General features: G+C 38.1%; 1 protein-coding gene across 2 annotated transcripts in view; it reads left to right on the top strand.

Annotated features, from left to right (window-relative positions):
• The window catches only part of cpne5a (copine Va), a 107,998-nt gene extending 91,951 nt beyond the window's left edge, over positions 1-16,047 (top strand). For both annotated transcript variants that reach the window (XM_049582116.1, XM_049582117.1), the window contains 5 exons: positions 436-563; positions 4,309-4,411; positions 9,212-9,269; positions 9,438-9,511; positions 12,234-16,047. In XM_049582116.1, the coding sequence (XP_049438073.1) occupies positions 436-563; positions 4,309-4,411; positions 9,212-9,269; positions 9,438-9,511; positions 12,234-12,422 (552 nt within the window). In that variant the 3' untranslated portion in view covers positions 12,423-16,047. The remainder of the gene's footprint in view (positions 1-435; positions 564-4,308; positions 4,412-9,211; positions 9,270-9,437; positions 9,512-12,233) is intronic.
• Positions 16,048-16,974: the final 927 nt, after the last annotated feature.

Below are 16,974 nucleotides of genomic sequence, written 5' to 3'. Positions count from 1 at the left end.
CGAGTCACCTGTGAAAGTGTTAGCATGAATCTTAACTGTAAACAAGTTGCAGATTCAAAAAAGCAATCAGCGGAGTCTTGTAATTGGTTGGCTCGCTTCATGGTGAAGCCTCTTTTGTCAGACGCATGTGACGGTGATGGTAGTTTTTCTTGCAGCTAGTAAGCATCAGTTTGAATTGTACACAACTTTTTGAGATGCATTGTTGGATAATCTGAGTTCCCTACAAAGAATACAGTAATTAGACATTCAAAAAACACTACATGGCACACTGTGTAGTCGACTATGTAAAGAATAGCTAATCTATACAGCCTTTGTACTTTGCCAGACTCAGCATGTCGCTGAATCATATCTGTACTGAATGCATTAGCATTGTATTCCAGTCTGAATAACATTGTTGTTTATGAACTGTTCATGTTTTGTTTTTGTTTTTCTCAGAATGGCAACGTCGAGAACCCGTACTGCAATGGCATGGAGGGGATTCTCGAAGCGTACCATCAAAGCCTTAAGACGGTTCAGCTGTATGGACCCACCAACTTTGCTCCTGTTGTCAATCATGTGGCAAGGTACAAGAACAAATAGCTGTCTCAGTGAACATCAGAGCACAGGCGTCCTCTCTTTGAAAGTCAATCTGTAAATAATCCTCGGTAGGTAGATGCTCCGTCAGAGGTATTAAGACAGTGAGTGATGGTTTCTCTATGAATTGAGCAGAACTAATGAAGGGAAAATAAACAATCGGCTGCCAAGCGGAGATGAACAGAAATGATAATCAGGCGTATGTGGGACCAGATATTTCAGATTGCAGGTGCTACATTTCTTTTTAGACGTCTAGTGTGGTGGGGGGCTGCACCACATGATTTATTTGGTCTTTTCAAGATTGAAATAGTGGTGAAATTGTAACAAGGCACAGATGTACACTATCTCCCCCCAACCTGTGTGTTAATACTGGACTCTCGGACTCAAGCTGGGATTTAGGTCTCACTAGTGATGACTCATGAATTGGCTTGGACTTGAATATTAATGACTCACACTTCTTGGACTGAGGTTTGTGCACTGTTGACCTGAACTTGAATTTTAGACTAGATTTTCAGCATTAACCCATATTTCTCTCTCCCCCTTTCATGCTTATCTGTCCTGTCCATTAAAGGCAAAATGCCCCAAAAAATATCTTAAAATAAATAAATAAATAAAAAAATCTGCTGACAAACTCTGACATATAATTTACAAAAAAAAATACAACCCTAAATTTCGGTACCAGACCTTCATCGGTAAACATTTGAACATAGTAACAAAGAGAAGATCTACTTCATTCAGTGCATGCAGTCTTGATAGTTGTGGTAGAGGCTATTGTGATTGTCGTCATGTATACATTGATGTAAAGTTTGCTCATTCGATTTTTTGAGGCCTTGTTTTATTTATTTATGCTGTTTTTTTCACTGGAAATGTAAACATATCCCTACTGGTTCATCTACAGATATAACCTGCAATATCTGGAAATGTATCTTTTTGAGAATACATTTTATCCTTTAAGGCTTTAAGCATTTATTTTTTATAAGAATATACTGATTTAATGTAACCATTTTAGGTTACATTTATGATTGTCACTATACAGAGTGTTATACTTGGCTAGCTCCATGCATTATACTGTAGATTGTCACATAATAAGTTGATGTTGATGATGATACTTGTGGCTTGCTACTGCACAGGGGTAACTTGATTGATTGCAGACTTACAGACACTTCCTAATTAAGTGGGCTTCTCTTTGTCACAAACCTGTTTGCCTGTTGAAGGTCTGTTTTGAAGGTCTGCACCTGTTTTGAAATAGATGTGTAAAGAGTTTTTCTGTTGTTGTTAACAATTACCCCATGAGATAACATTTTGCTTTAAATCAAACTGCATAAACATTTAATAAATGGTTTCTAAGACACTACAATGTCATTGTAAACAGATATATGGACAGTTTTATAGATATAAGTACATGTTTATCAATGTACAATTGTAATTTGTAAGATTTATGGTCATCTATTGGCAGAAATGGAATTTAATATTTAGAACTGTGCTTTCATTAGTTTATAATCACCTGAAAATAAGAACCATTGTGTTTTCATTACCTCATAATGAGCCATTTGTATCTACACACAGACTGGGTCCTTTTCCATTAACTCTGCCATGTTGTTCTACAGTAGCCCAGAATGGACACACAAACACTGGCTCTGGATAAGGCCATTTGCATTTTTGCATCCACCACCATAGTACTCCTACACACTTGGCGCATGGGAGAAGTTTCAGTTGGTTGCAATGTCACAACCTCACCCCTAGATGCCACTTAACCTACACAGTAGACCTTAAAAGAAGATATTTATATTTTATATAAATAAACTGTGTTGTACTGTATCATTCATTATCACAGCAAGGTTATAGCAGTTAACTAAAACTAAACAAAAAAGCTAAAAGTAGGTGTGAAAAAAACATTTACTGAACTAACTAGAATAAAATAAAAATAAACTGGAAATGTCTTCAGTTTTTGTCTTTGTCAATTTGGGGAAATTCATCAACACAAGCATGGCGAGGCATTGGTTCACATGTTTATTGAGACTGCGATCTCTACATGACTGTGAGTCAGTCGCCTTTTGTGTTTGTATTCTAACACCTATTCTGAACTTCTCAAATTTTGTCCCCGACAAATACCTCCCATAGTATAATAAGAAACTGAATCTAATATACACTAAACTGAAAGTAAACATTAAAAAAAAAAAAACTGAACTGAAACAAGAAAAACTTTAGAAACCAACTGAAATGAAACTAAATTGAAAACAATAATTAAACACAACACAAAAACTAATGAAAAATACAAAACTATAATTACTCTGGTCCACTAGAGAACTTAGTCATTGACAAAATACATTTATAAACACTTATATTTGCTTTAAATTACACAATTGTGTGTTGTAAACCATTTATTTTGTTTACTTCTCTACCCACATAGACTCATAAGCATTATAATAATAATAAAAAAGGGAAAATGTCTCCTGTAGGTGTCTTAGTGTGATTTCAAGTATAGAATAGAATTATTTATAATTAACAAAACTCTTTGAAGGATTTCATGCCCAATAAAAAACGTCACATTCGGGGTTTGAATAATCTTGGTTTAAAGCAATCAGGGACTGAAAAAAATTGACTTTGTACAGCCTCTCTGTGCCTAAAGGGTGCAGGAGAACTCACATTATTTACAAAGATGTTGCCATTTCTCAACAGTTCAGAACAAGGGAAATAGGTCATACAGTAAACCAATGACATAAAGACTAATATGACTCTTTACATGACCAGAAACAAATCCTAACATTGAATGTTGTGCAAAATAATGCAGTTTGTACTCTGTGTACGTTATGAAAGCAGCACAGGCAGAAAACTGATGAGTTAATGGAAGCAGACGATTGATTAAGGTGTCGATGCAGAATACAAACTAGATGTAAAGTATGACGTTGAATTGTTAATATGCTGTGCTTTACTATGGTGGACTAGTAATCTCTAAAATATAGACTCTTTATGAAACAATATTGTTTTTGGTGCTGCAGTTATTATTCTTCTAATGTGCTCAAATGTTTCCAGTGAGAGTGACCTACATTGTTGTACGCCAGATGAGGAAGACAAAGGTCTCTTTAATCTCCTGAACACCAGTCATCACTCTTGCCTCTGTCACTAACCGGCCGCGCTCTTTGATTAAAATGCCAGCGCCTCAAAGTCAAATTTACCGATTTGAAAACGAGAGTACAGGCTGACCTCTGACCTGTCCTTGGCTCTCACAATGATCTGCCATGTTTTTCCCTGTCTCGCTCATCAAGTGTGGTCAATCGAGTGCTAGGCAATCAATAATGCTCTGAAAGAATAAGACTGCAGCACTTGCATAAACAGTTTAATAAATTATTCATAGAGCAGCCAGCGATGGGCGATTGAAACTAGGCCACACTCACTATGCTGTCTCTGATGGGTTTCGTAACAGTGTCTAGATAGACCTCTGAGACATAAAGAGCCATACAACATATTTCACTTCTTTACATGTCTATATTAAGCTTTTGTGTCGCGTGGTGGGCGGGGGACTGTGTCTGCAAAACATGTTTTTTTGTTTTTAATCTTTGACTCAGTGGATGCCGCTCTGCTGCTCTTAGACTCTCTCTGTGGTGGTTCAAACCAATCTCAGAGTTTTATGTAAATCCACAAACATGTTGTCTGCAGCTGTTTTTAACTTTGCTTCACTTTAAGATGGTCTGTGTGGTCGTAAACTGCTCCGTGCTAATGAGTTCTCTTTTTCAGGTATGCAGCAGCAGTGCAGGACGGGTCTCAGTACTTTGTTCTCCTCATCATCACTGATGGCGTCATATCAGACATGGCTCAAACCAAGGAGGCCATAGTGAATGTAAGTGCTGTTCTAACACTACCCGGAGGATGTTCATCTCTCGCACTCTCTCTCTTACCCTGTCTGCATTGGCATTGCAGGTGCTTTTAGCTTGCTGTGGCGCTTCTCTCAGGCTTTCTGTTACTTTGAGGGTTTATAAGCCTGTAGCACTGGATTTGAGGATTTATGGGATGTTTTCTGCTCCACTTGTCTCACCCCCTGTGCTCGGGTGCTCTGTTTGTCCAATATTTTTCCTTTTTATTGAGACCCTCAGGAGGCTGAGGGGCTCAGCTGAGACTCACTCTCAGGTCAACAGGTTCACTTTATTAGAGGCGATGGTCTTACCCGGCGCACCATCTGAGGCACAGCAACACGATGCTCTGACCCCCAGCAGACTGGGTTTAAAGGGAATTTGCGACTGTTAATCAAACCATTCGAACAGCCACACCTTCCTTTTAAGATCTTGTCTGCTGCTCTGCACTGCTCGGCCCGAACCTGCTGCGTCCTGCTGCCACCTCTCGCCTCTCAGTTTGGACTTGGCTACACTCTTCTCTGCCCACAGAGCAAAGGACCGAATGACCTGCTTCGTTTGACATTTAGCCTTTGTCCTGGAGAGTTGAATCATTACGAAAGAGTTAGGTGCAATGCTTACGTCTGCACTTTTAGTGTCTTATTTTCTACTCGCTGATGCTGTGGTTTATCTTCAGAGATATCCTTATAATTTGCACGTAAGATATGTGTTGGTAATGTTACAGGTACTGCTGCTGCTGACCAAACCAACACAACTTAGCCTTCAGTGACTAATGTGTCCACACATCTAACAGGACAGCTTCTGGGGCCATCTTTCCTTTGATGTTTTCCCTTTAAGCTCCAAATTTCATTTCAGGATTTTGAATTATAAAAAGGGTCTCACTCTGACCTGGCAGCCAAAAAATCGAAAAAAAAAAAAAATTTAATTTTTGGCCAGGTATTGGATTATGACTTGGGGTGTCAGTTTGTTGTGTGGATGGAGACCACTGGCTCCACCAACAACCTATGAATATTTAAAAATTTAGACACAAATTATTGCATTTTGCTCAGTTCCTCTGTCCACTCTGAATCAACACAAACGTTTCACCTCTCCATCTAACACTTACTGACTAACCTGCAGGCTATGTACAAATTGACACAAGAAGAGATACTCTGCTACTGAATGTACTTATTTAGTCATATTTTATTTCTTATTTTACCAAATTTTGAGTAAAGCAAACAGATTTAGATTTCTGTTATCAAAATGAACTGTATCTCATCTTACAGCTGCTGTAAGTTCTCTTTTTCTCACTGTTGTTATCATTGACCTTTTAAACCCCACAGTCATTAAAAACTTTGCAGTGGAGACAACCTTTGTTTAAACTCAAAGAACCCAGAGTTTACAAAGACTACAGATATGTTTGGCTTCATTTTGTGGAAATGGGTATAAAATGATGCCTTAGACATTTAGAATTTTTCCATTTTATGGCCATAGAAAATAATGACAAGCTGATTCATGAATTGATGTCTTTTCCAACCGTAAAGTTACTCAAAGACATGAAACATTAATTTCCCAGTTTTTTAATTCTATGTCCCTGTTTAAGGGGTTAAATACAGGAACTGAACAACCTGGAGTGTCAGCATTTGTACTGGAAACATCTATCAACCAATCTAGTGTCAATCCTCTCTTCTGATAGTTAAAGGGATAGTTTGGATCTTTTGAAATGGGGTTGTATGAGGTACTTATCTATATTCAGCGTATTACCTCCTGTAGATGGCAGTCAGCACCCCCTCAGTTTGGAGAAGCAGGCAGGAGAACCAACACAGAGGCTGAGCAATGTACTGCTGTTAATGGGGTAACAGCAAAACATATTTAGCCATCTAAAAAATGTGTTGTTAGTGTAAGTGTACACTATATTGAGAATATTTTCACAGCTTTAACAGAGCGAAACATTAACTGCTGCAGTTCCACATCCATGCTCTCTTCAATGCCACCAGACTCATTGACAAAAACATTCATTTTAACTGGTTGAACATGGGAGCTGCTGGTCTACCGCTGCCTTGATCAGTTAGTTTGTCTTATTGTGTAACTGATCGAGGCAGCAGTAGAGGAGCAGCTTCTGTGTTCAGCAACTTTAAAGACAGAGCTTTGAAGACAGAGAGATAACAGCTTCAGTTCCCCATTGAATATCGCTATGTCATGGCAAGGTAAAGCTGTGAAAATATCCTAAATATAGCATACTCTTAAACACATATTGATTTTTTTTTTTAAAGTGGCTAAAATGCATTTTGCTGTTGCCCATGTCCACAGCGGTACATTGCTTATCTTCCATGCCAGTACTCCTGTCTGCTTCTCCAAACTGGGGGCGTGCTGACTGCCATCTACTGTAGGTAATACACTGACTATGGATAAGTACCTCATACGACCCCTCTTCAAAAGATCCAAGCTATCTCTTAAATGTGATGAGGTGAAAAAGTTGGTGAAGTGCTTTTAAAGAAATCAATTAAAAGTTTATTTATGAGAACAGGTATTTGTATGTTATTCTGTGCGGCGTGAGGAGGATGTGTTCAGACAGATTGAAGGATCGAAATCCCCTGAGTGACTTTACAGAACAAGCAAAGTAACAAATGGTGTCGACTGAATAATTCAGCTCTGGATACAGAATCTGATTTGGCATTTATAGGTATATGCTTGTGTGGTGTTTTGCTGCTGGAAATGGGCAAACAGAATGTATGTATTTAATGTGAGAGCAAGAGGTCACGAGGAAGGGGATGGCGGGGGAATAATGATAGAGACCATGGAGAGGATGGTCCTCCTCAGTCTATTTACTCCTATCTGTGACAGGCCTCTACCCTCGGGATGTTTTTCCAGGAAAGCTGACCTACTTTTACCCCTGTAAATGCATTTCTACCACAAGCATATATCATTCATTCATGCCCGAGCTTTCACAGTCTCCACATCAGGACTGCGGTTTGGAATAATGCCGTGGTCAAACCTGTACACCACATACAGTGTGAAGAATATGTCTTATTAAAGCTTTATTATATGGGTTAAGGTTTTGATCCAGTTGGTGTTAAAGGGATAGTTCACCCCAAAATAAAAATACATCTTTTTCCTCTTACCTGTAGTGCTATTTATCAGGCTAGATTGTTTTGTTGTGAGTTGCCGTGTGCTGTAGAGATGCCTGCCTTCTCTCCAATGTGATTGAATTAGGGGCAAGGGAAAAAAATCGATATAGCATAGTACCGCAATATTTTTGTGTGGCAGTATCATACTGATACATTGATGCCAAGTATTGATTTTTTTAATCCAAATTATTGATGTTCCAAATACAAATTAAACTTTTGGTACCCTGCTAGAATAATAAAAGTTGCTTTCACAGGCCACTTGATAAATTGGCGTGAGATGAACAGACTGAAAATATTATCTGAAAGGAGATGTTAACAAAGTTTTCCTAGATCAAAATATATGTTATCACAATACTCAGCAAATCGCAACATGTTTGAAATCAAAATAATGTTGTATTGTGACTCAAGTATCATGATCATATTGTGAGGCCTCTGGTGATATCCTCCCCCCAGATGAAACTAGGGTCCTGTTCATACGACAACAATTTAAATCGAAAACGGTAAACTTTAGTTGCATTTGGACATTTTTGTAGATCCGTGTGCGCTGCAGTTGTTATGAAAATGTTGTCGTCTGAACATGAAACTTTTTTCAAAATGAAAATGAGAAATTATTCCATTTTCAGCCGATCGTTTTTGTGCAAACATGGCTTGTGGTGCTCAAAGCGCGAAAAAAAATAATTAAAAAAAAACTTAACAGCAATGTCTCTTTCTCAGAAATCATGACCTGGTTACTCAAGATAATTCACAGGCCTTGTTGTGAGCAGTTTCATGGAAGAACTATATTTTTCCACCAAACTACACCCGCCAACCATATTACCATGCAGAAGGAAGCGTGCATCTACTCATGGAGAGCATGCTTGTCGTTAGATATAAACATTAATGGTGTCCTCCTCGGCTGAGCTGTAATGTTAGCTAGCTGAGAGGTGCCATCTTGTTCCATTATACTGGAGAAAAGGCTGACACCTCTACAGCCGTTATCTCTGACACTGGACAACTCACACCAAAACAATCAAGACTGATAAATAACTTATATGCATATCAGCAAATAACAGGTAAGAGGACAATACGTATCTTTGATTAGGGGTGAACTGTGCCTTTAGGCAGGACTTGTGGCCTTTCTGTTTTGATGTTAACAGTGTTTGAAACATTTCTATATGCAAAGATCATAAATAGATAATGTTTGACTGAATGATGTGAGTATGTAGGATGATGTTTAATGAATAAAGCATTTGACTTTATTCATGTTTGTGCATGTTATCTTTACTTTTTTTATTCTTTGTGACCATTAAATCAAGAACATTGTGTACTTTAACTCGTTTGGTATTCCACATTGTAAAAGCAGCCTGTAAAATGTGTACACTGTAATAGTTAGCTAAAATATTGTGTTATATGCTGGCTGTTGTAACAACCTTAGGGATCCTGGGCTGAATAATGTATTTTGTATTCTCTCTCAGTCCCTGCACAGCCCAAACTATGCAACATAATGTGAAACACAGTCAAGAGAATGCTATGTATCTGTTAAATTCGTCTTATTTTACCTTGTCCATTATTGTTTCTGTTCTCAGGAGTAATGTGCCTGGAGATTGATTCTGACTTTGCAGAATAAGAAGTGTATTGGGGGAAAAATACAAATAGCTGGAAATGTAACCTTGACTGACTGTTTGTTCTTCTTGTTCACGACAGGCAGCTAAACTCCCCATGTCTATCATCATTGTCGGAGTTGGCCAGGCTGAGTTTGATGGTGAGAACAGTAACTAAAGAAACCAGTTTGTGATCTGTTTGCATCAGGGGTGATTTGTTTTAGTCAAATGGGCTTTCTTGGCTAAACAAACCATGACAATTATTGTACAATATGATCAGTATGGAAATATTTTTATGTGGAATTGTTTTTAATGCCCTTTCTCTGTAGCCATGGTTGAGCTGGATGGTGATGACATCAGGATTTCCTCACGAGGGAAGTTGGCAGAGAGAGACATTGTACAGGTGAGACCTTTGTTTATTATTTGTCATGTGAAGGACACGGTTCATTTAACAAAGGCACCGTGTTAAAGAAGGAGTCTTATGACAAGGGATCAGTCTTGCAGCTTTTGCAGGACTTTATTGAAGTCACAAATACAAACTTCACATACTGCAACAATGAGACAACCCCGTAGAACAGTTCACTGAACACTCTTATACTCCTTAGATAAACATCATACCTAACTTTCCATGTGCGTATGTGTGTTGGTGTGATTTGCTGCCATTTCCAGAACTTGCACTTATCCTCATCTTAATACCTGCCGTTTTAGCACAACTTGTTCTGCCAACAAAATCTATTTCCCCATCACAATGTTTCTTCATCACAATGTTTGCCAGGTCACCTTGTTCTAGGACTTCTCCCCAGAGAGAGACCATTTAGGGTTGCTCAGTTTTGGTAAACATGTTTTGCTTCTAACTTGAACTTAAGGGTGAAGTATTTCTAGGCCTTTTTCGCCACCACAGCAGTGGTTAAAAACTGTCATTTCTGTCCTGTCAGTGCCAGATGTCTTAAAATATGTCGATAGTTTGGGTTCTGAGAAGTCTTTATGTACACATTCAGTATCAAAATATAAAAATCCAAGAAGCAAATCACGATGAAATTTACTGAACCCATTCATGCTCACCAGAGGATGAATTCACTCCATGGGTTGTTATCCACACCCAAAGCTCAACCCAAATGGCAACTTTGTACAAAAGATATCAGATAAATGGATTTTGAATTCATTTACTATGCATATTCTTCATCTGCAGAGGATGAACCACTGTGCTTTGGTGACCCCATGTCCTTTACTCGTACACCACAGTGATGCTAAAATGTAAACTTTTCTTACATGAACTCTCACAATCTAATCTGCAAGTGCAAAATTAGTTGAACACACTAATGTTCAAAAGAGAGTATACTATTGAAATTTAATGACTTTCTGTTCTATCCTCTAGCACCAGTATCATGGAAACTATAACATGTTCTTATCTTTAAGGTTTAAGTTCTGATAAATGCTCCAAATCTTGAATCATAGTCATGTGTTAAGAAGCCATGACAGTCACAGAGCGTATGCATGCACCTCTATAGGATGTACCGCCTCAAAAACTTTTGGCAGCTACAGAGTCACAAGTGTTCAGAAGTTTCTGATGCCAGTAGAGTTTGTTAAGTTGTAAAGACAACATTAATTAACTCAAATATCTGCTGTGTCTAGCAGAGCCATCTCCATTTTTAATCACAGTGAGTAGAAGAATGTAAATGCTGTAATGGCATGGCAGCAGAGAGTAATAAGACAAGGCAAAAGAGAAGTTGCTTGGATGTAACTCCTGTTATATAAGTTTGAGCACCACCCAAGTCGCTCTACATCACAAAGTAGATTAAAGAATGTAAACACAGCTTCTGTGGGGAATATAATTAAAGCACAGCCCGATCTTATGTAATACACTACTGTTCACAAGTTTGGAATCACCTGTTATATGTGGGGTTTTCTTCTATTCTTCAGTAATGGCTGTTTTAAAAGAGATAAAAAAAAACAGTTTAATTGAGACACAAGATGTATTATTTACATTTGAAAAGACTAATCAAATGAATTTAACTTTTAGTCAATGTCCCCACAGTGCTGCATGACAGGGGAGAATATCATTGTAAAGATTTTTCCCCAAAATAACCTGTTTCCAGTCTAGAACAGTTTAAGCTATCCTAGATTATTATTGAACCACAAGGTCCGACTGGGCTCTAAATATTAAGTTCATCCATTTTTCTTTGGGCCCTTTAGTCGATTCATTGGTTAGACTGAATAGTCAGTCCACAGTATGTTCAGCTGATATTCCAGACGTGCTAACCCTACATCATCCTTCTATTTCTGTTGTTAAGTTTAAAGAAGAGCTTTGCCACAGCAACACGTTGCCTGTTAATTCCAGCTTGTTAGAGGCATTATTGTGCACTTCACACTGAGACAGGAACCTGTTTAATCCTGAACAGATTTTGATGCTAAGCTTCCAGATTGTTTTACCCACCACTGGTGATTCCTCTGTTCTTATTGAACTGCTGCTCAGAGGAATCTTTGTTTCTGTCTGGCCTTTCAGTTGTCAGACTGGACGAACCCTTGTACAGCAGCACTTCACACTAAATAACATGTATTTATAAAGAGGACTTTCTACAACCAAAAAGCAAAAAGACCATTCAAAAATATAAATGAGAAGTCCTTTCAGCTGCCTGACTGTATCCAATCAAGCTTTTGTGGCAGCAGGCGATTCTAAACTCTTGAATGGCGGTTCGGGCCGGATGATATGTAGAAAATCAAATATCACAATATTTTTCAACCCAACATCTCCTTATCAATATTCCAGTGGTAGTGTAGGGTTTTTGGTGCTTTCACAGACTATTTACACAATGAGATTTCTGACAAATAATCATCAGTAATGTCGATATAATGACTAAGTGGGTAAAGGCAAATAATAGCACAGCTAGAACATTTGAGGAAATTATATCTTTACTATATCTTTTACTATATCTTTACTGTAATGCAGCCTTTAAAACAAGAAAGAAACAACACTTGTGATATTACGATATCCAAAATCTAAGAAGATATCTTGTCTCATATCACAATATCAATATTATTTTGATCATCAACATCATCATCATCAAATTGTTTGGTCCAATGGTTTCATATTGCCAGGTGTACTTTATGTCATACTTGTCTTCCAGTTTGTCCCGTTTAGAGACTACATGGACCGCACAGGGAACCACGTGCTGAGCATGGCGCGGCTGGCTAAAGACGTCCTGGCCGAGATCCCTGACCAGCTGATCTCCTACATGAAGAGCAGAGGCATTAAGCCTAACCCCGTCCCACCAGCTTACTCACCTGGCGACTTCCCCCAGACCAACCCCGTCTGAGCCCCACACACAGCTCCGAGGTGGGGCAGGGTAGGAGCGTGGACGACAGGAACCCGCCTCCACAACCGTCCTTTTGGTTAAATGGAAACGAGGCCCTTTCGTAAATATTAATTCGGCTAAATATAAAAGATGACGGGACTCCATTTTGTTTTGGAGAACTGCGGCTGCTTTGGGTGAACCTGCTGATGATCAGGGAGATTGTTTCGCTCTGAATGCTGGAGGATGAGAGCGCAGAGAGGGGCCCGGTGTAGACAGAGGTTTTAGTTGTTCGCTGTCAAACCTGTCAAAGTGGTGATGTAATGGATAGCAAGTAAACCTGTAGAGAGAGCCTGTTTGAGGGCGTAAATATATTAGAATGTGACAGTGTGTATCATGTTTGTGATACCCTTTTGGAATCGGTGTGTGTTAAACTAGGAAATCATGTGTATACTAATTTATTTATTTATTTATTTATTTATTGCAGAGTAATTTATTCCTTTCAGGGGGTTTTACAGGGAGGGGATTAAAGTCATATTCCCCTGTAGTTTTCCATCTTATATTTTGTGACCAGTGTAATAAAAAAAAATCCCCATTTCTACTTTGATAAGGACTGTAATATAAAAGCATGTGATAAAACCTATTCAGCAGTTTATGGATCATTTTCACTGATGGATAATTTTTGATTGCAAAGCAGTTATGTGGAGGACCTGCTGTGAGCTGTTGCCATACTGATTTTCCAGCACCATGTCCTATAGGTATTTCTAATATTTATATTAACAGAATGCACTAATTACTGTCCAAATAAAAAGCACAAAGGTAATAGTGTTAATAAGCTTGACACCTTTATTTTGAAGGAACAGCTACCACAATAAAAATAATGGAAAGGACCCCACATTATGTTTTTAACATGGCTTTAACATCATTTTAAACCGGATCACAACAGGAACGGTGTTTATAAGGAAATAACTATACTGATATATTAAAGTCAGCTTATATTCATCACAGAAGCTGATGAATAATTCAGAGCACATACTCACGTTCCCAGTTAGTATGCAGAGAGGTAAACTGTAAGTCATGCTGCCACGTCTCATTCGTCATCTCGCTGTTTGTGTTTCTTTCCATTATATTTGTTGTGGTTACAGTTTTATTGTCTGGGATTTGGCTCGGACCCTACAAACACACTTTTCAGAGACTGATGTCAACTAATACCCACTTTCTTTTCTTCCTCCTTAAATTGATTTGTTTCCCTGAATGAAAAGTGAAAGATCACAAATCTTGCAATGAGGTATTTGGGCGTTGAATGTTTTGTTTGTTTTTGTTTTTGGTTTGTTTTTTGATGAAAACAACATCAGATTGCACAAAACAAAATGAGACCATCTTTCCTTGTTTATTCAGTGTCTTATGAGTGCATTGTTTTTACTCTGTCAAATTAATTGAGCGTTCCCAGACAACATTGTTTTACACTAATGCACAACAGAACATTGGGATGCCATTTTACTACCTGAGATCCAATTTCACAGTTTTGTTTAAGGATTAAATTCAGCTTTCGGTATATTTACTTACATTTGCATTTCCTTTCAGTGACTGTGTGCACATTTTTAAAGACAGCTGTAGCCCGGTTGTGTACATCCTATCTATATATAAAGGCCATTATTTCCATTAGTATCTCTCAGTCACTCAATATCTCGATCCAAATGTGCCTATTATATGGAAACATATCCAAATTCAGTTACCCAGGTGTTACTCTGCCAGCAGCAGTAGGTCTCGTGTTAAAGACGTACACACAGAAAATGTTAGTGATGATTAAACTGTTGCAAGATTAGGACTACTACACGCTGTCTCTACCAGTGTCCTGTACTTTTTATACTTACAGCTCTTCACTAACGATCTTTGAAATAACGAGAGTGTCTCTGAGCCTTGTTGTACAATATTCTAAGTCAAGACTTGTTTACAACTCAACTGTGGCTATTAACATTGCCTCAAGGAAAAAAAGTAAACATTCATGAGTTTCATTAAGACGTGAGTTTATTTCCGGTCCGTTGTGTTTGTGCATTATTCAGTCTTGTTTTGTGCTTTAAAAGAGTTTCGTTGGATGCCACTGGAGAACTACCGTTTACAAAGAGTTGTCATGTTGTTCCCAGAGAATGTGAAGCTCAGATCTCTCACTGTTATATTTTTGTTTTGTGTTGAGGGCAAATGTGTTTACGTAATTCATGTTGCTTTACGATCTTTGTTTGCCGCATAATGTCCTCTGACTCCCATTGCTTTAGTGCTCTCAGAGAGAAGATATAGTGTGATGATACTGCAGAAACTCAGTCCAGAGGCAGTGGGCTCCTTCTGTCACAGGCCCTGATCCATATTTGGCTTTTTTTTTCTTCTTCTTTTTTTTTAATTTTTCATTAGCGATGACTTTTTTTTTTCCCTCAAAAGACAAAGCAGCGTTTAATCTGCTGCCAAATTCACTTGTTCATCAGAAGTTAAATAAGGCCATTAAGTTAAGTTACATAACACGCATATAAATACCAGAATACCTCTGCGGAAAGCCATTCAAGCCAAAAGGAAATCATGAATATATACATTCTTATGAAATATATTTAAAGAGATATTATGAATGATTGACTTATATATCTGATATATTTGCTTTGTAAGTAACCTATTTAAATTCTGCTTTTCAAAGTGATTTATTTTAACATTTTATTTTTAAAAGCAACCACAAGTTAATCATTACTCACAGGAATTAGTTAGAAAAAGTACAGTGCGTCATGTGGCAGGCACGTGAAGTCAGCATCAGCATGCAGCTCATATACTATGAGTGTGTTTCAAATGTCTGAGAGTATACGTGAAAACGTGGAGTTGGGGCCGTATGTTGTGTGCACTTTTTCATACATATTTCATGTAATTAATAACAAGATGGCTTTTTTTCTACCAAGATTATAATAAGCTAAACCCCTTTTTTCCCTCTTCCCTTTGTGAGATTTCCACCACAGGGAAATCAAAAAATGACTACCCTCAGAAGTCAACAAATAATCAGTAAATATGAAATGAGCACAGTAATGACACTTATGCAATTGTGAAACATGAAATTATAATGAAATATATATTTCAGTCTAAAAGATGTCTTTCCAATGATACAATTAATTCTTTTCTCTCAGTGGAAATGGCTTTGATTACCCCTTCATTTTGAATTTTCTTTGAGGCTGAACTCTAATTATGTACATAAGCCCCATATAAAGAATACTCAGAGCCAAAGTGTGTTCACTTGTTGAACTTGGCCTCTTTAGACAACGTGCATGTTTGTGCCAAAATGGCAGGAAGTTTGTTAGATGACTTTCATTTCACCCGATTAGTGCATCTGCCATGTGCTTCATTTGTTACTTGGGATGTTATTTAGAGATAACGGCCACCTCTCGCATGTTGCATCTCTGGTTTCTTTCCATTCTGTTCCTATGAGACACATACTGTATGGGTTCTTCTTGCCACTACTCCTGTTTTATCCCAGGTTGTTTACATACCTCTCTTGGTCTCTGACTTGCATGCTGAATAATTTCCAAACCAGGTGTTGGACATAATATTGTCGTCATACTGTGGTTTGTGAAATGCTTTGTAATGGATTGCCTTAACTGAAGATTAATAAAACATTGACAACTTTGGCAGAATACAAAATGGGTTTTTTATGTGTACGGTCACTAATGAGATGAAGCGAGTTGGACCAGTAACTTAAGACTTAATTTTGATAAAGTACCCTTTCACAATGCCAGCCTCACAATGGACTATTTAGTATTAATATCAATGCTGGAGAAACAGACTTAGTCTTTTGTATTCGACCATTCTTCTTCCTTGTTAAAACATCACCCATAATCAATGACCCTGATAAATTGCTGTCCCCTCCTAGTGTTATTATGATGGTAGTGGTATCTTGTGAAACTAGATAATCTAAGGCATCCATTGCTATCAACCATGTCAGCATAGTCTGTCAGGAAGGGGGCTAAATAATGCACCAAAATAAGGCTAAATTTTGGCAAGAGAATAACTGGCATGGCCATTAAAAAGGGGTCCCTTGAATGCTCACATGAAGATATCTGAATGAAAATGGGTTCTATAGAGACCCACGAGTCTAACCCTGAGCTAGAGAAGACTTGCTTCAAGTAAATGTTTTGTTCCAACTATCAGTGTACTCCTTCAAATTAAAGCTGCATATGTGTCTTTAAGAAAAGGACAACCAGCCTATTTGAGGAGCAGTGAATCACCGAATGTGTAAAAACACAATACATTAAAACAGGATAGTTGTGGAAATCAAAGTGTTAATTGTACCAGTACTAGTCTATGCACATCAAATCATTCATTCACTCATTTTCCATAACTGCTCATCCTGCTGAGGGTCGCAGGGAGCTGGACTCTATCCCAGCTGACAGGTAAGAGGTGGGTTACACCCTGGACAGGTCGCCAGACTATCACAGGGCTGATACATAGAGACAGACAACCATTCACATTCACATTCACACCTATGGACAATTTAGAGTCACCAGTTAACCTGCATGTCTTTGGACTGTGGGATGAAGCTGGAGTACCTGGA

The sequence above is a fragment of the Epinephelus fuscoguttatus genome, linkage group LG7 (genome assembly GCF_011397635.1).
Source record: "Epinephelus fuscoguttatus linkage group LG7, E.fuscoguttatus.final_Chr_v1".
Lineage (NCBI taxonomy): Eukaryota > Metazoa > Chordata > Actinopteri > Perciformes > Serranidae > Epinephelus > Epinephelus fuscoguttatus.
Note: the sequence above shows the minus strand (reverse complement) of the source record. Positions and strands in the feature narration are given on the sequence as shown.